The sequence below is a fragment of the Anguilla anguilla genome, chromosome 11 (assembly GCF_013347855.1).
Source record: "Anguilla anguilla isolate fAngAng1 chromosome 11, fAngAng1.pri, whole genome shotgun sequence".
Classification (NCBI taxonomy): domain Eukaryota; kingdom Metazoa; phylum Chordata; class Actinopteri; order Anguilliformes; family Anguillidae; genus Anguilla; species Anguilla anguilla.
In genome coordinates, this window is record NC_049211.1 from 21,708,638 (window position 1) to 21,731,405 (window position 22,768).

Consider the following 22,768-nt stretch of genomic DNA (forward strand, 5'->3'; position numbering starts at 1 on the left):
TCTAATGAACTATAAAACAATTTCTTAAAACAAGGGATCTGACAGTGCCGCCTTCGAAAACAGCAATACTACACTGCCTGGCCAAAAAAAAAGTCGCTGTTTGGATTTTTTTTGGACAGTGCCCACTGTACAAGCCTCCGGAGGCAGTGTTATGATCTGGGGTTGCTTCAATTGGTCAGGTCTAGGCTCAGCAATGTTATGCGGCAATAACATGACGTCAGCTGAGTACCTGAATGTACTGAATGACCAGGTTATCCCATCAATGGATTTTTTCTTCCCTGATGGCACGTGCATATTCCAGGATGACAATGCCAAGATTCATCGGGCTCAAAAAAAGAGTGAAAAGAGTGGTTCTGGGAGCATGAGGAATCATTTTCACACATGAATTGGCCACCGGAGTCCTGACTTTAACCCCATTGAAAGTCTTTGGGATGTGCTGGAGAAGACTTTGACTCTCCCTCTCCCGGTTGTCGAAACAATGCCACGACGAATGCGCACCATAATCAAAGCTAAAGGCGGTCCAACAAAATAGAGTGTGCGACTTCTTTTTTGGTCAGGCAGTGTATATATGTTCAATCTGTATACATCCATGCGTAAAGTGAATTGATACATTATCCTGACACACGATTGAAAACAGTGGGAGACACATCTGTGAAATTTCTGCAATTGCATCCCTACCTCCTGGAGCAGCTTCAACCCCTTTACATGTCTGCAAACAAGCAACAAGAAAACATTGTCAACCATCCATACACTGATTAGTATGACCATTACTACATACAACAGTATGATTCAAACATAGAAAATAAATGAAAAAAAAAAAACTGGATTCAAACCACAGTGAAATTAATAATCAATTATCATAACGCTAAAGGTCGAACTGTATAGAGCGAAACACAAGTATGAATTTCAGTGCAAAACTATTAAATAACCAAATTTTAAACAGTATCAGGCCACTTTATCTACATAAACCAGAGGAACTGAGATTTTGCATGTACGTAATGTATTCAATGCCAGGCCACCACTTTACTGCTGCAGGGGATCAATAAAGCAGTATAATCAGGAGTAAAAACAAAGGTACAAAACAATGTCCTCAAAACCATCCTGTGAAAACCATACTGTGAAATGATATTGCTGCAATATTACAGAAAGGTGATAATATTATGATGTCAGTGTGCTTCATAAAATTCTTCAGTGACGTGATAAAATTGGTACATACTCTTTCTCCGTATCCACCAGCTCTTTGGCAATATAGAATGCCCTGGATCGACCATCAATCTGTAAACGTGGAACCAATGCAAAACAATTATTTCAACAGAATTTATATCCGTTTCTCTCTGTTTTCATATGTAATAACTGAGAACACCAGGCACGGATATGGGTTTAACATTAAACGATATGGTTACTTCACGGTGAAATATTTTAATGATCTCTGGTATCATGCCATACTGATGAATCTGCATATATTATTATTCACATAACACATTATATTACAAAAAAACATATAAAACAGTTCTTTCACAAATAAAGATTAATTTAATTGCCTTTACAGGAGTTGCAGATGAAAATAAAAGTATTCTTCAGTAGGATTTTCAATTTAGAGGAAGTACACCGGCTTTAATTATGCAACAGCAGTATATAAGTATACATAATTCAAACATGGAAAAATGACCTCAGTCATGTGCATGTTTTTGCATACAATATAAGTGGAAATATTTGCAAAGAGCCTAAATGATGACCATGATCGTGGAAATTTTGGCTTACTGCTTGAAACACTGACTGCTTACGCAAAGCCAACTAAAACATGCAACATTAAATTATGGCTGAAAATTAAATGCCAGGATTCATGTAAGGCACATGATAAATAACCAATGAGGTGAAAAGGGCAGAAAGATCAATATCTATTGTCTCCAGACACTTTGGCATTGCACTGTTTGACAATATCAGGTCAGCTGCGATCCAATAAGAGACTGTTAAAAAAGAATCACCAGAATTACCAGTCTAAGTCAGCACAATTATGCAGTACAGCCCACTAAAAAATGCCTTTTGTTAATTTGTAAGATCCATCCTGACATCTTGGGAATCTGCAAATTCAAAAACCCAAGACTGCCAGTCTCTGATGCCACTGTGGCCAGACTGCATGCACGCATGAACAAATGCACAAATGCATGCACACATACTTGCACACACACACACACACACAATATATATATATATATATATATATATGCAAATATATTTTTTAAAGTTTTGTAGCTCTTATTTCGAATGGTATTCTTGTTCTGAGGGCTTTCCTGGGATGGGCTCAAGTATTTTGTGCCCCTGAAGGTTTTTCATGGAAAAAACGAGGAAGTGACATGACGCGGGTCTGAACGGTAGTTGTTCTAAACGGCTGTTTGTATAACCAAAGGATGAACCTTGGAGCATGATAATAATGGCCACACAGCAGAGGGGGAGATTTAGGTCCAGCCATTTCAGGCTCAGGGCTTCTGATGGACTGTTGTTGCCTGGCATTTGTTATAAAAACTGCTAACCATGCAATGTTATGGAAACTATGTGATACCGTCAGTGCTGGTTAAAACACAAACAGAGAGTCATTATAAACAAGATTAAAATTAGGTAGGTAGATTTTGTCTGACCAGGCAAAACACATATTGAAAGGACTTCACTTGCAGTCCAATAATTTCAATAAAAGTTTTGAAGATGATCTTGGAAATGACTTGAAGGATATGTGGATTTTGGAATTGTTCTCAACGGTAGCTGTTTCGAGTGCTTCCCAAGTACTGTACCAAAGAATGTCCCAGTGGTGTGCAATAAAACAAAACCTTTTAGTGGACATTCCTCTGTGGCGTTTTGTTTTGAGTACCTGGATTCTGGATACCGGTAGAATGGGTATTGACTTCTTCAGGTATTCCTCAGTGCTACTCACCTGTCTGTCATAACTATGTTCTGTCCCTCCCTCTTCCTCCTCTGAGGTGCGTCCTTGGTCATCCTCGCCTCCTACCTCCTCTGATGGTCCAACGGCGACAGGGCACACCTTGTAAGGCTCCGTATAGGCACTGCACACAACATGACCAACAACATCAGTACAGAACGAATACCTGAACACCTGACCGCCCAGTTACGCCTTGGCAGGGTGGCATTTCCCATACCTATACTGCACCGAGAGTTTGGCACTTTTCAGGGTTCCCCACAGAAATAACCACAATGACCACAGACTCTCAGCCCTTAAGAACATTAACTTCTGTACCTTCTGACACCATTTCAACAGACATAATTCACAAACAACTTCACATATCCACACAATAAAGCCCCAGATTTAGGGGATTTTGCCTTTTTTCCTTCTTCTTTTTCCTGCCGGATTACAATCATAAATTCTCCAGGCCCAAAAAGAATCTCCGCTTTGCACATTTAGGTACATCAGCCAATAAAAACATTGGATACAGACACAAAATGGAAATACAAGTGTGCGCGTTTAAAAGAACTAAACTTTGCAAACTGCATGTGTATCTCGTAGCTTACTGGGTAGCGAATTTGCCTTTGAAATGTTTTGGATAAGTGATAGACTTGGGTTCAAATCCCCCCTCCAACTCACGCAAATCTCCAAGTCATTACACTGGCTTGCTGGATAACTAAAAATAAAACACTTTAACTATTGTATTTTATCTATTGTGTTTGCATCTGTACAGTCTTGGCGGGAAACTCATTTATATTTCTCAAATCCAAATAAAATACACCCACACTTTATACAGTTCTGCTTTTGGCATTTTCACTTTAGCTACCTTTCTAACGACATGACATACCGAGTGTATAACGTTACATGCGCCTCTGAAATTAAGCAGCAAAATCCGCATTGTGATTCGGTCTGGGAGGTCCCTTCTCCCAGATGCACTGAAGACATTTTAATGCAATGCATTTTATGTGCATTCACTACACTATAGGACCTTCAGGAATGGCAGAAGCAGTGGTATTTTCCTTAATGCGAATGCTGCCTAAACTTCATTGCTGTAACAGTAACAAAGCACACCATCTCTTTCCCTCTCTTCTCTCCCTCTAAACCAGGTCTCTTATCATTTTCCTGTCTCTTGTGCTTTACTTCCCTTCTGTCTTCTCCCAGTCTGTCTATTTTTCTCTCCTTCTTCTCCCTGTCTCTCTTCTCCTCCCTTACACTCATTAATCGCGGATATCTATCCCTTCTCCTTTCTTCTCCCACTATCTCTCCCCTCTCTGTCCCACCCTTCTCTTTTTCCTCCTCTCCTCTCCTGCAGTGATAAGACAGATACGCGGGGCCAGAATGCGCAGACAGTAGCACCCAGATCAGAGGCTGAGAGATGGGAGAACACAATGAGAGCAGAGGCCCAGGTGAAGTCTCTCTGTCCCCGGTGATGGGCACAGAAGCCCGGGCGAGAGTCTGCAAAGACACTTCAGATTTCCTGATGACTGCAGCAGATTCTTCTCCACCCGGGCGGAGCAGACCAGGAAGTGCCAGATGACCTCGCTCGCGCTCCGCCCGCTACCGTGTACAGAAGGTTAAAAGTTACCCTGCTGAGCTTCACGCTGACAGCCAGAGTCGCTATAATCTTTCACAAGACCCCCACGTCCCCCCGTCCACTGCAAGATGCCAGGCAGATTGTGATGGTGGTCTTGCCTCATTACTTCCTCTCTGGTAGAAAGCGTTCTGTACGAAGTCGGGCACAGCTTTGCCAGCAGGGCTCACTTTGTGTGTCCACAGTGTCAGCCTGTGACAGGACCACTCTGTAATCTCGTGCCCCTGTCCCTGAAGTGTAGTGTATGTGTGAAGGAATATGGTGGCTTTTTAAGCCAGTAATCTCCACTGAGAAACCATGAAATAACGGGACATAGTGTCCATCTCCCTATTCCTTGATTTGCTTAAGTCTTCTCTTTCAGACACTGATGGATATAGAAATATACAGAGAAGTACTTCTGGCTTCTATATTCACAAGAGGCAAATGGTTTCAGGAGGCAGTAATCAAATTAAAAGGTTTCATAAGTAAAAGCGAATTGGTAAAACATCCAATATATAACCACATAGAGATGTTTTAGGAGTAGGATTATTGTGTAATATTTCACTTAATGGAGAGTCATTCACAGTCATAAAGGTTTGAGCCTTTGAGCTAAGAAAGTTTAAACCCACCCACCCCCCCAGACCTGAGACAAAAGATGTGATGTGTGTGTGACACCCATACCAATGCCTTTTAAGTTTTTATTTTTCACTTTCAACGGGACGTGTAAATTATAGAGCATGGTGTTACCACTCCTGCTAAATAAATAAATAAATAAATAAAGGAGTCCGTGCATTAATCAAAGCCAGAGCGATTTTTCACCGCAGAATTTACGGCCAGACGGGTTCTCTGATGATGAATGTGCAATAAAACGCTGGGCCCTTGTGAGAATTAAAAACCTTTGTTCGGCCTGGAACAATGGAACCACACAAGCGATGCTTCAAGATATTATCTACAGACTCCCAACCACCCGAGGCTTATCTTCCACTGCTGCCGTAACCTTCCAGTTTAGCAGCTGGACTGAGCCCCGCTCGAGTCTCTGCTCTTCATAAAGCTTTACTTGCGCGTTACATGACGTGGGTAAATCGCTAGCATTTATGCTCCTCCGCGTTAAAATGCTGTTACGGTATCTGGCCATTATGGTTTCGGTAATACGAGGATAAAATGGCAGGAGAGTGAATGAGCCAGTCAGATAAAACTTGGTCTTAGTTTCACTCCCCACGCACCTGCACAATTCCCAGCCATCAGTCTATGCACATAATCTGAAGCAAAAACATACCATAAACTCTCACAGCAAGAATTTTAGGAAAAGGGTCTGCCGCTCTCGTCACTAACCCGACTCACTCACCCACCCACCCACCTAGCTCTTTTCATGAGAGGATATGAACTAATTTCTAGGGACCCCCTGCAGTCGGAAAGCAATATTTTTTCCTTGCGCCCCACTGCCCCCCTCCCCCTCCACAGAACAACGCCCTGGGCATTCTTACCCAGATGCCACCCTGTAGGGGCCCTCCTTGAGTATGCTAATGTGCACTGAAGATTCACAGAGCACAGCGTGACCGTAGACCATTCTCCACCTCGTTCTTTTCAGCTGGGTGGGTTATGTCCCCGTGGGCTCGTGGGGGCCTGGCAGGGGGGTACATGCATAGCACAAAGCCCAGCTTCCTTGACATACGGTCTGTTTTGCTCGCTCACTTTATGAGCTAATTTACGCTGTTTCGCAAATGCTGCTCCAACAGCACTGGCATCCATTTACTTCACATGCCATCACTTCAGGTCACAGATGGAAAGCACCGTTGTAGAAGCACAAAATTGATGAAAAATTATAATATACAAAGCCAAAGAAATTAGAACATCTGATTATTTTATTCAGTAAAGTATTCTAGGAATCCAGCAGTACTGGCCCTACAGTGTAGAACTTTCAGCAGAAGCTGTCATTCTAAAAGGGGTAAGCTTGCTGTTCATTTATTGTGCTCACTGATCAATCATTGTCACTGAATATCCATTCATCCTTGATATGAAAGATGCTGACTGTAAGAAATGGGCAGTGTGATGGGCAATGTAAATGAGTTTGATGGCATGGTTTACTTTGGGTCTGATCAATTTGTGAATTATTATTTCATAAGGATTTCTCCACATAGGATGCCGTTAAAGCAAGTAAAAACAGATGCCGTTTTTTGACACTGTGACAGAATAGGAGAGCCAGCTTTAATCACTTCAAGACATGTCAATGTAACATGATACTGGCCTCTCAATGGGGGCACAGACACGGGACAGCAACACAAAAAGGTACTGAAGCCTAAGATCTAAAGACTAGAAGATGAAGGAACTGAATAATAGGTCGGAAACTGTAATACCGGGTTCATTTGATGGTCATTAATGGTCAATCATAAGCAGAGGAGGCTTACATGGTAGCATATAATAAGATTACCACAGGTTTTTTCTGTTTGTTTCCCTAATTCCTCCTTTTCTTCAACAAATTTGGCCCAATCATTTTTGTTGGCCCATCTCATCACGGCAAGTCCCTCACACAAGCACACATTCTACTTCAACTGTGTGTTGCCAGCTGGTGTTTCTTAGCTATTGCCTCCATAGCAAAAAAAAGAAAAGAAAAAAAGATGGCAATGGCCAATTACATGCTGTCCTATGGGACTGGCAGCCACATTAGGCACTGGCACAGTTTGGAATAAAATATTTGGTGTAAACACAAGGCCTTTTAATGGTAAATTAAGTAAATCGGATTAGTGTTTACAGTAGCTGCTCTTTAAGTTACTGCCATCACCTGAATAATCAGGGGGATTCTGACACACTAAGGGAGTGCATTAACAGATTACTGCTAAGCATGCCTAAAGCCTTAATTCTGCAGTGACCATTTTATGATGCCCACAGTCACTGAAATGCCCCCCTCCAACTCCCTACACTGTAAAATTTAAAGCCAGCAGCTTATTGCTATGGCTGTTATAAACTGCAGAATGGAATCCCAAACCATGCACTTGTTTTTAGATCTTCAGCAACATAGCCACATTTGAAATTTATACATGTTTCCAGGATACATTTCACATTAAAGATCCAACCTGTACATCATTTCCACTCAACTACACTGACTTTCAGAAAAGTTGAGGCACTTTAGACAGCAGTCTTAAGGCAAAGCAATTACAGCAGAACTCACAGCTTCTGCAGCCATAATGTTTTATAATAGCCTTGAGCTAAATTTAACGAAGCAAATTACAAATGGACATAAAAAATGATTACACCCAGAAACCTATTTGTTCCCATTTCAAAGAGTTTGGAGAGCTGTGTGATCTAAAATTCATGAAAGGTCCAGGCAGTTAATTGTTCCTTTCATATAGCCGAAGCAGACCTGCCATAGACCTGCTGTGGATAAGGAAGGGGTGGGGGGGGGCTGCTCTCTCTGTTTACCAAACAGGGAGGGACAGCAAAAACAACCTCTGGTGTTTTCAAAGTCGAGCCCTTCGTGACAGCGCTTAGCGCGGGATAGAGCACCACGCCCCAGCCTTCTGCTCTGGCCGCAAGGGAGTCTGGGAACTCCATTCCTCCCACACCCTGTCCCCCTCCCCGTCCCCCTCCGACCCGTCACAGAGGTCCCCTTGTCTCGCATTTCCTGTAAACAGTGAAGTGGAAGCTCACGGGCAGGACCCCTTCCTCTCTGGGGGTGACCTGGCAATGACCTCACCGCGGCTGACGCGCAGTTCGCCCCACACCCAGGCTTTCCTCCCCGCCGACGCCTACAACTCGCTTTCAAGCAAACACCTATAGACCAGAGTCCTGTCCAATCAAAAAATCCCATAACATGTAGCACCGAGTCTAAACACATCACTGGAGATCCATCGACCAATGAATCTAGTGTCCAGCTCAGACCTGCAAACCTATGTAGTGACCTTTGCAACACCTGTTCAGGCAAAACCCATAAACCAGTACAGAGAAACTGACCTCTCCTCTACTCAGAAAATGCAGATTATCTATGGGTTGGAGATCTCCACTCCAAACCATGTTACACAGTTTTGTTTTAGGAAAGGAAATGTTTTGTTGTAAACTGGGAAAAAAAGGGTAATTTGGTCTTCCAAGCCAATAGATTACATAACATATCCTTCACAAAATAAAGACACATTTCAACATTTTTTATGATGTGCCTTAAGAGACAAGATGGTTTGTATGAAAGGAGTCTCACGACTATCACAGCTGGGCAGGAATACATGCCAGCAAGACACAGAACATTACAAACCTCTTATAACACATTTAAAGTCCTTTGGGATATACCAAAGAACAATAAACGTGTTTTACCCACTGACCATAATGTGAGCCACATGTCTTGTTTGCTGAACTTTTTAATACGTGAGAACTCATTAAATAGATACATAGATAGCCTAGTACACAAGACAGCGTTAGGTCTTTTCATGGTTTGCTTATAAATAAGACCATTAGACATAACAACAATGATATAGCTACTAAATGATATAACTTAATAAAATGTCAAAAACTCATTAAGAGCTGATAAAATAATGACCGTACATTAGGCAGAATCTTTGGTTGTTTACTATTGTGGAGCTTAAAGTGATATATATTTTTTTCAAGATTAATGTTATAAAATTTCCTGAATGACAGTTATCTAAGGAAATACACAACCAGTAGTTTTATAACACTTATTAAAAAACTCCCCGGCTTCTGATGATATTCATTTGAATAATTCTGGCATTTCTAAGATATTTTAAAGCCGAACCTTATCTAAACTTTCCTTGTCCATAGACTTCCATTTATTTCAGAAACAAGGCCTTGTGTAGCCTTCTTGATGGATTGATCAAATTTGCAATAATCTGGCATTGTTGGGTTAAAAGTCCCCAAGGTAGCCTACAAACAACATTCACTTTTATGGTGAACTGTCAATTAAATTGAACAATTCCACAGTTTTATAGAACAATTAGCTAATAGAAAAAGATGATCAGCAGTAGAATTCTGTAACAGGAAGTAAAGTACAGGAGAGAAAGGCATTTAGCTTGCTATGTCTCAAGATATCCTGGGGCGTTGTTGTTATACTGTTACAGTTTTATAACTGTAAACCCTCTGTCTTCTTGTCATATCAAGCCTTGGTACAAAGAGGTCTTGGGGCGGGGGGGGGGGTTGGGGGGGGGGTTAGGGTGTTTGTTGCTGTCGACCGGGGGAGAAGGGGGGGGGGGGGGTGTGCTGGCTGGTTTGTGTTTGTGCACCCCCCTAGTGATGCCTCTGTGATGTCTGCTTGTCTGATGGTCTCTGACAACAAACAGACAATGCAGAGCCGCTAACCTCTGAACCTTCTCCAAAAATGTACAGAGCTTCTGACCCCTCTTAATCAACTACTGTCCAGTAAGGGGGTGCTGATGTCTTACCTGTCTCTAGATAGGCTGATATCTGCAATCAAATATAGAACTCCTGACCTCTGACCCTTCACCAGACAGTCCCATAAACCAGTACAGTGCTCCCACCTGACACACAGAGCACACTCATCATGATTCGCTTAGAGATGATAGTGGATAAGTGTAGCACTGACACGCATGAGGTTGAAGCGTACTGTTCGCATATAAGGACACAAAGGGAAAACGGCAGGCAATGTCCCAAACGTGTGCATCCTGCCTGGGTGCAGTCTTCTCTGCTGTGACATACCCTGTACAAAAGTTATTGATACAATGTCCTTATCTCAAAGAGCTTTATTTGCACTGATTGGTAGCATATAAAACACTTGTCATGGTGGGGCAACTAATGAAACATGCAAGCTTATAAACTATGATGAAGGTGTAGAATGTGATAACAGGGAAATACATTTGATGTATTGTTAAAACTCATACATGTACATTACATGTCTGAGCTTTATAGTATCACACCATAGTCCAATAACCTGACATTTAGCAGTAATTTAATCAAACAGCAGCTCATCATAAACCAGCCATAACAATTCACTGCCTCAGAACCATCTTGAATCCAACTCAACCAGTTCATGTCCTTGGAGCATCCTAGTCACGCAAACTTAAGACTACTGCTAGACAAATGCCTCTCTTTATAGCACACCGCAGCCAAATAAATACACAATATAAGCCATAAAGGTCTCAAATGCACTTATGCACTATAGTAATAAAGCACAGAACCTATCCATCATGTCATATAAACAAAACTGCTATTTGTCTTCTCAACTTACGAGGCCAGTTCCTTAACATTCTTCTTGTAGTGTAGAACTAAGTGAGCTTACTATAAGTTTCTTTGTGGATTGTACAAAACAGGAATGGCATCAAATGTTAACAATGTACAGTATACAGAGGCACTAATTTGAAAGTGCAGTAATGTGCTCTGGGCCGTATCAGTGCTGACTGCTGGTAGGAGCTCCACTGGGGTGGCACACAGTTGGCGATACCATCATCCCCACTGGGTTCATAATGTCCCACTGAAATAAAAGGGTCTGAATGGAGAAAAGTCATCTTTGTTCCAATAGATAATTACAGCCATTGCACCGTTGCACTTTAATAATTATTAGCGGGTATCTGAAGGCAGTATTAGCCTAGCCAGGCTTGTTCTTGCGGAGATACAAAGCTTAGAGACTAAATGCTCAGACACATGCTTTCATCTAACTTTGTGTCTATATCCTTTGATGACTTCTAAAAGCAACTTATAAAATATAAAAATGTATAATCAAACCATTAAAATTGCAACATTTCATAGATTCTGCAACTCAGAGAGATTTGGGAGTGTTGTCATTCAGCTTACAGACATAAGATAATTCTAACATAAGTTCTTGTAAGAGTGCACAATGATATAATTTACCATCAACTTGGTATTTAAGAACAAATTATTTTCAAACGAATGTAAGAAATCTTCCACGACACATCTGTGATTGATACATCTATGGGAAGATCACAGGTACATCTTTTTGATTTCATTTATGTGAAGATCACAGGTACATCTCTTTGATTTAATTTAGGCCCATTTTTATAAAAATACATTGGTTTTGTGTTTACTGTGCTTACCACTGACATAGATTTAATCTGAAACACATGCTCTCCTCTGATTGGCTGGGGTGAGTAGCAATGAATGAGTCCTTAAAGCAATGACAATGAATCAGCTGGGTGGCTGCTGAGGATGGGGGCAATGTCAACCTTGCACGGAAAACAAAAGCCCCGGACCCCCCTGGGAGAAAAGACCGAAATTGTGACACTTTCTTCGACTGCCCCTTCAGATCATCAAGCATCCAGAGGACGAAGAAGAAGCTCCACAATGAAAAACCTGACTGACCTGTCACCAAGAATGCACCCTGGACAGATCTAATTATCAGCAGAATGGAAAATGGTTACACCTATATAAAAAGCTCACATAGACCAAAGCTAAAAGGTCTGTGCTTCAGACAGGGAATTCAATAAATGTTTAACCGGATAAACCCTCTGAAACAGGGCAAACAATACTATTTCAGTACAGATTGCTTAGATTGGACATCTTCTGCAAATAATTAAGGATGCATTGAAAAAATCGATCATTTAGGTCATTTTGGATATGAATGATATGTTTTTTGGTTGTTTATTTACTAAAATATATTTTGTTTTATTTTATTTTTTGAAGGGGGGTGGGGGCTTGGAATGCTTTGGAACACTTCCTTTCAAGTGTTCCAAAGCATTCTTTATTATCCACAGTAGCCTAATTGATGCTCAATCTTAGTGTCCCACGACAAGAGCTATTTAACAGCATTTTATTGCTCTCTTGCTATTAGAAATATTTCCTGGCTATATAAAACCTCATTGCATTAAAGATGTGGGGTGCACTAAGTTCACAGCTTGAAACATGCCCTAGCTCTTAGGTCACAATTTGTCATGAAGCCATATGAAAAACATGGTTTGCTTTATTATGCAAACCATTTCAAAACAAATGCCATCATTTTCTTGATTCAAAGACAAAAACAATATTCCCTGAACTAAACTAGAATTAAAATATAATTCAGTGATTGTCAGGTAATTAACATAAATTGCTTTTAATGCAAGAGGCAACAGGAAGTGTAGTGGCAGTGCAGCACAGTGGATAAGGAACTGGGCTTGTAACCGAAAGGTCATAGATTCGATTCCTGGGTAGGCCACTGCTGTTGTACCCTTGAGCCAGGTACTCAACCTGCATTGCTTCAGTATATGTACAGCTGTAAAAATGGATACAATGTAAAATGCTATGTAAATGTTACGTAAGTCACTCTGGGTAAGAGCGTCTGCTAAATGCCTGTGATGCCTGTGATGATGATAATGAGGCAAACAGGGATGACCGAATCGAAGGACATTAAGTTCAAAGACAGCAACATGGGTACCTCAGTTCAAAAGAGGTCTTCCATAATTTTTCTGGAAATTCTCAGAAGAAACAATTAGTGTACAACTCATGATTTGAACTAGCAATTAGAAGTCATTTGTTATTTACAAACCAATAAACTGTTACAATACGGTTTAGAGGTACTTAAACCATTGCAAGTCTAAATACTAAATACCATTATTTATTTGCTTAGTAACCGCACAGAAACTGTTGAATTGAATGGGTTAATCATGATTTGAATGAATGCAGGTAATTTGGCCATGGTAGGGAGCTTCATGTCCTTTTATGCTGTTATGGACTCTCATCTCCCAGGGGCCTTGTTAAATACTATACACACCAGTGGGCTCACTTTAATAAAAAAAGGCTGAAAATACTTATGAGAGACAGCTGGTATAATTAACACTACAACAAGGAGAACCAGCCTCACTCCATCTCTCTATCTCACACCCACACACACTCACACAGGTGCATGCTTACCAACACACACACACAGACACGCATACAACGCATGCACACCAGGCCTACTTTAGCAGATGTCATGGTCAGAAGTCTCTACATCAACTCCACTGTCATTGCTAAACCACAGCACAAAATAAATAGCACAGATACATATGTACGTCCAATCATTTCTAAGAGTATGCGAAGTTCCCCTCATACCCCTGACAAAGCTGGTAAGAACAGGCCATTACTGATATACAAAATGCCTCATTAAAACATCACCGGGAATGCAATTCTCAGACCCATACATTTTTGACAAAATTCAATTAATTGGAAGGATAAAAAAAGGTTGATTATGTTGCAGTTTTTTCTAGAATTATTTAAACTGTAAGAAACACTGTAATTAAAGTAAACAAGAGGAAAGTGGAAGTGATGAAGGAACATATGTATTGGCCATGATTGTACAGAACAAGGAGTGCAAGGAGTTTTTTAACTTAACATCATTTCACAAATGATGTTAAGTTACAAAAAACAGGAAGGTCTTTAGAACAGCACATCACTCCTCTAGAACAGCATCTATGTAAGTATAAATAAAGCAACATAATACACATTACCTTTCTGTTTCTTGATCCGTTGTTTGAGGTTTGTTTTCAAATCCAGTAAAACTGCTCATGTCTACATAGCCATCATTCTCATTGGCAGAGGACAGAGCCCGACTGGGGTCATCAAAGAACTCTCCAAAAGTCCCTGCTCGAGCGGGTCGTCTGGGTGGGATCTGGATATTCTCATAATCAGAGCTCATGGCTGGAATGTTCTCATAATCAGAGGTGTCTGCATTGGGGAAGGAAATGGACCGAGGCTTGGTCAGTGGGAGGGGCATGAAGGGGGGTCGAGAACGATCTTCAAACGACTCCACCCGGGACACACACCTGTTGCTGAAAGTCTTTGGCCCTCCTTTTCTCTTTCCGTCTTTGTAGAACAAGAAAGTAGTAGGTGAGTCTGACAAGCGCTGTGGTTTCCCAGACCGAACCTTGAGCTGCGGAGAGCTGCCTATGCTCCTCCTGTCCATGTCCAGGACACGCAGGGGTCCATGGTGGCTGGACTCGGAGGACGAACGTGAGGAGGAGACGTTCACGTCCACATGGACCTTGTTTTCTGTCTTTCTCCTGAACTTCAGTGTCAAAAAGCGTTTGAACGAGGACTTCTTCTTTTTCTGCTTGTCAGAAGTGTCGCTCTCAATCAAAAGAGATGGAGAGCTTTTAGTGATGGGCTTCTTAGTAATGGAGGCAAGCTCAAAAGGAGGTGGAATATCTACAACTGATGTTGGGGTGGACATACCACTGGAAGGCAGGTGGCTTCGCTGGGAAAAGCTGCCTGAGGATCCAATGACACACGGCAAGGAGAGGTTGTCATCTGCTCTCTTAATTCTGCCTTCCTCCCCCAGAAAACAGTCATCCTCTCTATAAACAGACATTGGAATTTCCTGCCCCTCAACAGAGTAGGAGCGTGGATAAAGAATGAAACGTCGGGCTATGGAGGAAGGGATGATTCGATTTATTGGTAGCTGTTCGCTGTCACTCAGAGGGTGACCACTTTTATCCACGGTATAGTAGTCATGGGTTTGATATTCAATGCCTGTCTCCTCTGGGACAGTTTCTGGAACATAACCAGGCACTTTTCCAGAGAGAGACCGTGAACGAGTCACAATGCTTTTTCGATCCATGGCAAGGAAGTTCTCACCCTCTGAATCAAGACCTGCTTCCTCGTAGACATGTTCATCACTGACATTGTCCCTCTCTGTGTCTGTTTCCTCCAAATAAGGCACTATATGGCCTTCATAGTCCATATCATCCCCAAACACATCTGCGGCGTCAGTGAACACCAGCCTGTCTGTAAGCTCTGGGGTCCTGCATATATCCATGTCTGCAGGAATGGTTATGGAGCACAGCCTAAAGCGTGGCTGATTATTACACTGGTTGTGGACAGCGTCAGGACATTTACTGTTTTTGGCCACTTTTTTTTTGCTCACATTTTTAGCCCTGTCATCACTGTCACCAATCTCAACATAGTCCTCGGATGACACGCATTCAAGTTGTTGTAAGCACTCAGCATCTTCACTGAGAGAGTCATTATCAACATCTGCACTGTGGCTGGTTGTCTCTTTGGCCTCTGTTATTAGAACCAGTTCCTTTGGAAGACTCTCAGCATCCTCTGGTTGTGCTTGGCTCTCCTCAATTTCAACTATGTCCTCAGAAGAGACGTAGAATGGCTCAAGGTTGGTTTCAGAGTTTGTAGCTAGCTGCTCCTCTAGTACAGAGCACTGCTTGGATTTTTTATAGTCAGAGAAATGGTCCAACTTATTATGTTCAGCCTCAATGTCCTGGTCATCAGCCACATCTGTGGCAGACTCTGTGTCAATAGAGAAAGGCTGAACGATGTGAGCACTTTCTAATGCAAGGAAATAATTTTCTAATGAGCCTGTACTGTTTCCTATATCCATTTCACTGGTAAAGAAATTAAAGTTCTGATCTTCCAGATCCTGTGAAGGTTCTGAGGCATCACAACAGGCACTGATGACATCATACGAACAGTCAGTATGCTTCAAAGGAGGTCCACTCCCAATCACATCCACTGAGTAGGCATTAGCTTCTAACACAGGCTCCTGACAAGAAGAAGGTTCTGGTGGAGTGTGGTCCCCTACCGAGGCTCTACTCTCTGCATCCTCATTGACAAAATCAGAAATGTAGGTTCCATCATCCTTACTCTGCAGTTCCTGGTCAGGATCTGCTGGGTTTATGGTTAAATCCTCAGTAGGGCTCTCTTTCCCTGCCCCTAAGTCTTCAGGATTGTCCTCAGTGTGTGGGTGGTGATCGGTTCCTTCATCACCTGAAGCTGCATCACACTCTGAAAACACACCGGTGTCCTCGGGTACTTCAGCAGCGTTGGGGATCTCTGGTTCCTCATCGCCTGTGCATTCCGTATCAGTAACCTCGGCTGTATACGCTGAGTCAGCAGAGCATTCAGTGTCGCTAATTTCTGGTGTGTCCACAGAATAGGTTCCTTCCATTTTGGTGGGATGAGTTGACATCTTTTCCTCACTGTCTGGCTCCCTCTCTTCTTCTCCCCTCTCCGCATCTTCACATCCCTCCTCGTATATTGTGGGCTGCTCCTCAGTCCCGTCTTCTTCTGGCAGGGACCCATCAGACTCATTTTCCTGATCCAGTTCCTCCTCAGAGAACTGCAGATCTCCATTGCTGCACCTGCTGAGGCTGTCCTGGTCATCTGGGCGGCAGGGCTCCCCTGCATGTAGCATCTTGGGTTTGGGTGCCACGGGAGGCTTGGGGCCCCTGGCGGAGGCACGAGGTCTTGACATGAGGGTCGAAGGCAATTTAAAAGTCAGTTGACTGAGAATCTTTGGTTTTGGAGTTAGAGGTGGCTTCTCATGCTCTGAAAACAAACAAAAATCCAGTAAAAACATTAGCATTTATTGCTGGTAGTATTCTTCTGTGGCCTACATTCTGGTCTTTGGAACAGACACCTTGCAGTGATAAAGTATTATTGGTGCAGTAACACAAAATTCTATAATCCATAAACACAAACTACCACAGAGCTATCCAGGCCTATTATTTCACTGGAATTGTGTAGTGCCAGGCCTCTATTTATCTAACAGAGACCAAAGGTAAAAAGCATGGAACCACTTGCTAGGTATTGCAGGTGAGGCAGAGACCTTCAGGGTATTCAAATTCACACTTAATATAGTGCTGGACACTCTCTAGTTTGTAGACAGATGGCAAGCTTAGGTGGGCTGGGCTGAAAGACCTGTTCTTGACATTATGTATTATAATGTGATAATGTTCACAGGGCCCACAGAGACCTGAGTCATAACTTCAGTTCATGCCACTGGCTGTGTTTGCCAGAGGTAAAGTCAGGTATTTTGTTAGTTTTGTCCAACCAAATTCAATATTTTGGATATTGGATTTGCTCATTAGCACAATAATTCAGCTGTGAGGTAGAACTAATTTTTTAAATCAGCTGGCTGAGTTCATGGGTGGAAGAAACACAAGGCAGGACTTTCTGACCCTTGGCTTAATCAAGTTGCATTAGTGGGTTATTATGTCAGTTCTGCTGACCTTAGACCGATTATTAAAATAATCCATGTCAAGCAGAGTATTAGGGAAATTGCATTATTCCAAACCACTAAGTGCAATTGCCTCTTGCATCTCCAGAGGCAGACGGGCATGAATTGTCATATTTTTAGGGCTCATATCATCCATCATGAGATCACACAGCTTTACAAATGGTGTGCGAGACACCCAAAAATTCACTCTCCATTCACTGTCTGTAAATTCCTTTAACACCACTCTCTCTCACCACATCTGCATAAGTGCAGGCAGTATGAGAGTTTGACCTACATTGTGCCCAATAGCAGATGCTTACGGCAGGAAAGCTGTCGGCATCTCTTGCTCGCAAATAAATGTACAATCATAAATCAAAAAAAAAATTGATATATTCCAGGCCAACACAGCTGTAGTACAACAGGGTTAAAGTAGAATTTAATCAGTTTTAAGGCAATTTTCAGTCTGTCCCATTGTATAAGTTTTGCAAAGGGAGGTTCCCATGATCAAATTAGCTTATATACTCCTTAGCCTCTTCCTGTTATTCTGTACCTGCTACAACGCACATCCTTTTAGCCAGGCTGTGTTTAGTCCTATTTCTGCTGAGATCTTGTTTTCCACACTAATTAACTGTTTCAGCAGACTCGCCTTGAAAGACTCCTCACAGGAAGTGGACAGGGGAAGGATATTAACAGCGTGCCCCTGGCTTTTCTGTGAACCCCCTGGAAGGACAATATTACTACACCGCTGGACTTCCCTGTGCCACTTCCTGTGATTCACCATGAGAGAAGTCCTTTCAGAATATGTTTTTTCCCTTGGGATGGTCTGTCAGCATGTCAAGGGACAATAAGAGGGAGAAACAACAACAGCCTTGGTCTCACAAAGCCCTTGCGTGCAACAGGATATGCAAACAAGAACCCGATTAAACAAAATAAAACCAGGAATGACAGCTATACTGGAACCCTACATGTACTGTAAGGTCTACAGGATATGAGCTCAGATAAAGGTTGTAAAGCCAGTAGCCTAAAATAATAATCACATCGGATAAGTTGAAGTTGATGATTACTAAATTGAGGGGGAAACCATCAAATTTACTCCATGAGCCAGAAGAAGGTTGAGTTGTACGATATGCCCCACTCTTTGAGCCAACACCCTAAATGGCTGATTTTTAACACTGTTCCAGTTTTTCACCTTGCCTAATGCTGTTTACACTGTTATAGCTGCCTGCTGGTGCTGGTATTTAATTTCCACCCTGATAATTTCCAACTGAGCTAAAAGTAATTACAGTTTTGACTATGAATAACAAATAATCCAAAATTGTGATGGAACATCTACATATGAATCAAATAATATCATCCACACGTCAAATCATTCACATCAGTATATTTCATTTTTTCTTGCGAAAGACACACACCAATCATTAAAATATAGAACTCAAGTTAAAAGAGTCCTACACGTTTCAGAGTTGGAGTTGCCTACTCCCACAAGATAAATTGATAAATCACATATTTTTTTATAATATTACCATCCCCCCTTTTCTGAACTTCTGAAGACTACTTTTCTGCAAGACTCCATACAGCGCATGGCATACTTAATTATCATGAGTTGACAACCAACTGAGTTCGATCTTGTAAAATATGAATGCTTTCCCATGCAATACCACATGCTAAATTTATGAATATCCAAATTAACGGTAAACTTGCACCACAGTTCACAATGAATGACACTGAGCAATACAAATAACGATTTTGTTTTTACCTATACTGTTTGTGGTATGGAATATGGAATTGTGAAAATGTTACGGTGTTAGTCAAACTACACTACTGGCAGCATCGGAGTAGCATTCATTGATGACAATCTACAATAGAGAGTTGACAGTTTTACAAACAATAATAATAATAATAATAATAATAATAATAATAATATATCGTCATTATCTTATCAAATTACTGACATGTAATTTTTGAAAAATAAAACAATACTTTTTATATTAGTAGATTATAATTTTTTCTTCGCTAATTTTCATTTGTCAAGGAAGTTCTGACAATATGTATTAGCGTAGTCTTTAGCGAACTTTCTTTTACTTCTCTCAGAAGTAATGCATGACCAAAATCTAACATTGTATTAGACTACTTCCTCCGTTAGGATATTGTAAAGGTCACTGATAAGAAAAGTGGAAAAACATTATATATATATATATATATATATCGGATATAATTATAGTCTCTTAAGACTGAATACGCAACATGTTGTTACAAAACTTAGTTTTGTTCAACCAAAGGCACAAACAGACACTCGCGCGAACGCACAAATAAGCCGCTAGAATGTCCAGCACCTTCTCCACATTTAGTTCAAATTAACTTACACAGGTTATATCACTGACGCCCATCCTGTTCCAAACATCCCTTATCATGTTAATTAACAATAACTGCAAAAATGCCATCGTTCAAAATGTTAACGATTTGAGTAAGCATCCTTATAGCCAACGTCTTGTAAGAATACACTCGCTTACCTGCGCTCATTTTAGGGACATTACCAGCATTAGCACCCAAGGCATCTCCGCACCATTCTCCGTAATAAGAAGCGTGGACTGTACATCCAAACACTGCGGAAACTTATTCCAACAGAATTCCAGTATCGCAGACAGTTAGTGAAAAGTGAATGCAATTAAGAAATGGCTTGCATTGTTTTACCTGTTCAAAAATCATTTTGCATTTTCTTAATAGATGGTCTGGTCCTTATTAGCTCACCGCGCGCACTCCCTATTTACTGAACATCTGCTGGCGCGCGAGCATTTGGAGCTCGAACTGGATAAAGGAGGTATTTCCTCCAGTTTCCTGAAGAGGAAGCTCTTTTGCTCCGTCAGGGAATGTTGACCAAACCTACTCGCCTCTTACACAGGCAACAATACTCGCAACAGCTACCAGAAAAATATTATTGTATTATTGTTTTGTATTAAATAGATATAAATAATGGGCTAGCCTAGAATTGGACAGGTTCACAATAATTTGCGTAAAATTTGAAGTGAAATGAACTTTTTAAGGGAACCAGTACACATTCAGTTCAGGTGAAATTTGAATGTGGAAGAATCTGAAACAATCTGGTGTCTGATTCTGTGATCATAGCATAATTATTTGAAACCACACATCTACTGGATTGATTGAATTCATGTTCAACCCCAACGTAAAGAAACTGTACTTGATGTTTAAGCTTAAGCATGAATCACATTTTGTCTGAGTGAAAAATAATTACCCTTGCAAAAATTACCATTGCAATCACGAAATAAAAATTATGAATAAAATTTACTGTAAAAGTTTATTTAAAGAGTTTAGTAGAGCATTATTATCTTTGTGAACCATAGGTGGAGCAAAGGTTATGGAAATGCTCAAGTGTGTCCGAGTATGTCGGAGAGCATTATGACATTGGAGCAGTAATAGATTGATTTGAATGAAACCAAGTAAAATAAACATTGAAATAATCAATTGTTTTCAATCACTGATGCAGAAATGTTTAAAGTGTGAGAAGTATGCACTCCACTTTGTACCATCCCACTCTCCATGGTTCAAGGTGTTTCAAACCCCAGTAGTGGTAGCAATTAAACAGTTTCGAAACCCAGTCAGGGATTGTAAAATTATAAAACAGAAAAGTTGCATTATTTAAAAATTCACGAGAAATGAATATTTTGATTACTTGTGCTTAATTTGACAACTTTTTCATGAGCATATTACCTGTCTTACAATTTGGCAAGTATTCAAACCACATTTTGTCCTTATTAACTAAAACTTACTTAGTAAATGCAACAATTACACTTTTTCTTCCAAAACTCCATCTGTTGCAATAGTTTCAAGGACTGCTGAATTAGCTGGATTATGTTTGTGAAATTAGCATTAAAAAAAATCAGAATAAACAAAAGCAGTTTACATGTTCTGTGTGGATGCTAACATTTCACATATGCACATACAATAAAATATGTATAAAAATATATAATCGTTCTTGCACAAATTTTTCAGATACAAGGAATATGATCATATCACATCCACCAACAGGGTATTCTGGATAATATGGAGACACTCAAACAACATGGGACATTCAGATTAAGAAATATGAAAAAACATTTTGAAACATGAGACACAATTGTATTTTTCTCTGGAAAATAGCATACATGTGCAAAAAGATAAACATACGCTTAAATGGAAAAAAGTTCAAAAGCATTAAATACTAAAATTCAGACAGAGCTCAGTTGTTCCCTTGCAATGCATGTTGGGACATATGCAGATTTTCCAGTCACATGCTTCTATTGCCAGCTATAATTGGCTACCTAATTTGGTATTTCACGTCAGCAGGGAATATATTTCATGGGCCTAAATGTCAACACCTTCGATTCACATTTGTATTACATTGCTATGTGGTGTTATGCTACAGAAGACTTTGTGTGCTGACAAAACACTTGAAACTGTGCTTAGTTTTCTTTCCAAATGGATATTTTTCATTGATGGTATATTCAATCTTTTCTTTTTAATCTATAACTAGAACAAGTACGAAAATAGTGTTTCGCCATTGCAGACATGATTTCCTGGCCATGCATCTGATGTCTGCTTGGACCAAATCAGCCCTTTAAAACCTTTCTGCAAAACAGGAAACTGTTCTCCCTATTTCCTGCACTACAGGCTCCACTTCCTTAGCAACAGATGGAAAAAGCTGGCGCTATTAACCCTTTAGAGTCTCATAATATTTACAAATGAGAATCATGATGTAATATTTTATGACTGAATATAAAATTAACTTGCGTAATATACACACACACACACAAATCTGTTCCCAGTCAATGGTGCTGAATAAATGAAAAGGTTCTGTATGGGAGGCTTTACAGTAATATAACTGCTTTAGAGGCCAACTGCTGAAGCACATTCCAACTGGTATGAAAAACTTTTTTCTACATGTTGTGCTGTGGACACTATGTGAGCTATCTTCTATAACGCAGGGTTTCATTTGTGGTTTGCTCACACCTGGGCAGATGTTAAGAGCTACAGTCAGTCACTGCATAAATTGATTTAAACTTCAGGTTAATTCCTAATTTGTAAAAAAGGTATATGCTTGTCCCCTTTAAAACTATAGATAGTAACTTTTCACACTGCAAAACTGGAGTATGTGCACACATAAACACGCACGCATGCACACACGCGCGCACACACACATATTATATAAATATAGACATATAATGCTAATCGTCTGCAGTGATATGAAACAGAACCTGAACAACAACAACAACTGTAAAACAACTGGGATCTACTGAAAGGCACTTTGTAGAAATTGGAATACTCCACCACCTGTGTGATAGACTACTGTTCTACATAAGGGAAATATCAGGGATTTGTT

At 40.7% G+C, this 22,768-nt stretch overlaps 1 protein-coding gene across 3 annotated transcripts in view; it reads right to left on the reverse strand.

Moving 5' to 3' along the window:
- LOC118207803 (FYVE, RhoGEF and PH domain-containing protein 5-like) overlaps positions 1 to 20,194 on the reverse strand; it is a 49,600-nt gene extending 29,406 nt beyond the window's left edge. For 2 of the 3 annotated variants that reach the window (XM_035381856.1, XM_035381855.1), the window contains exons 1-5: positions 19,905 to 20,187; positions 13,892 to 16,724; positions 2,927 to 3,056; positions 1,217 to 1,275; positions 679 to 709 (exon numbers count right to left, since the gene is read on the reverse strand). In XM_035381856.1, the coding sequence (XP_035237747.1) occupies positions 679 to 709; positions 1,217 to 1,275; positions 2,927 to 3,056; positions 13,892 to 16,724; positions 19,905 to 19,914 (3,063 nt within the window). In that variant the 5' untranslated portion in view covers positions 19,915 to 20,187. Of the gene's footprint in view, positions 1 to 678; positions 710 to 1,216; positions 1,276 to 2,926; positions 3,057 to 13,891; positions 16,725 to 19,904 lie in introns of all 3 variants that reach the window. The other variant, XM_035381857.1, reaches the window with a different exon arrangement.
- Positions 20,195 to 22,768: the final 2,574 nt, after the last annotated feature.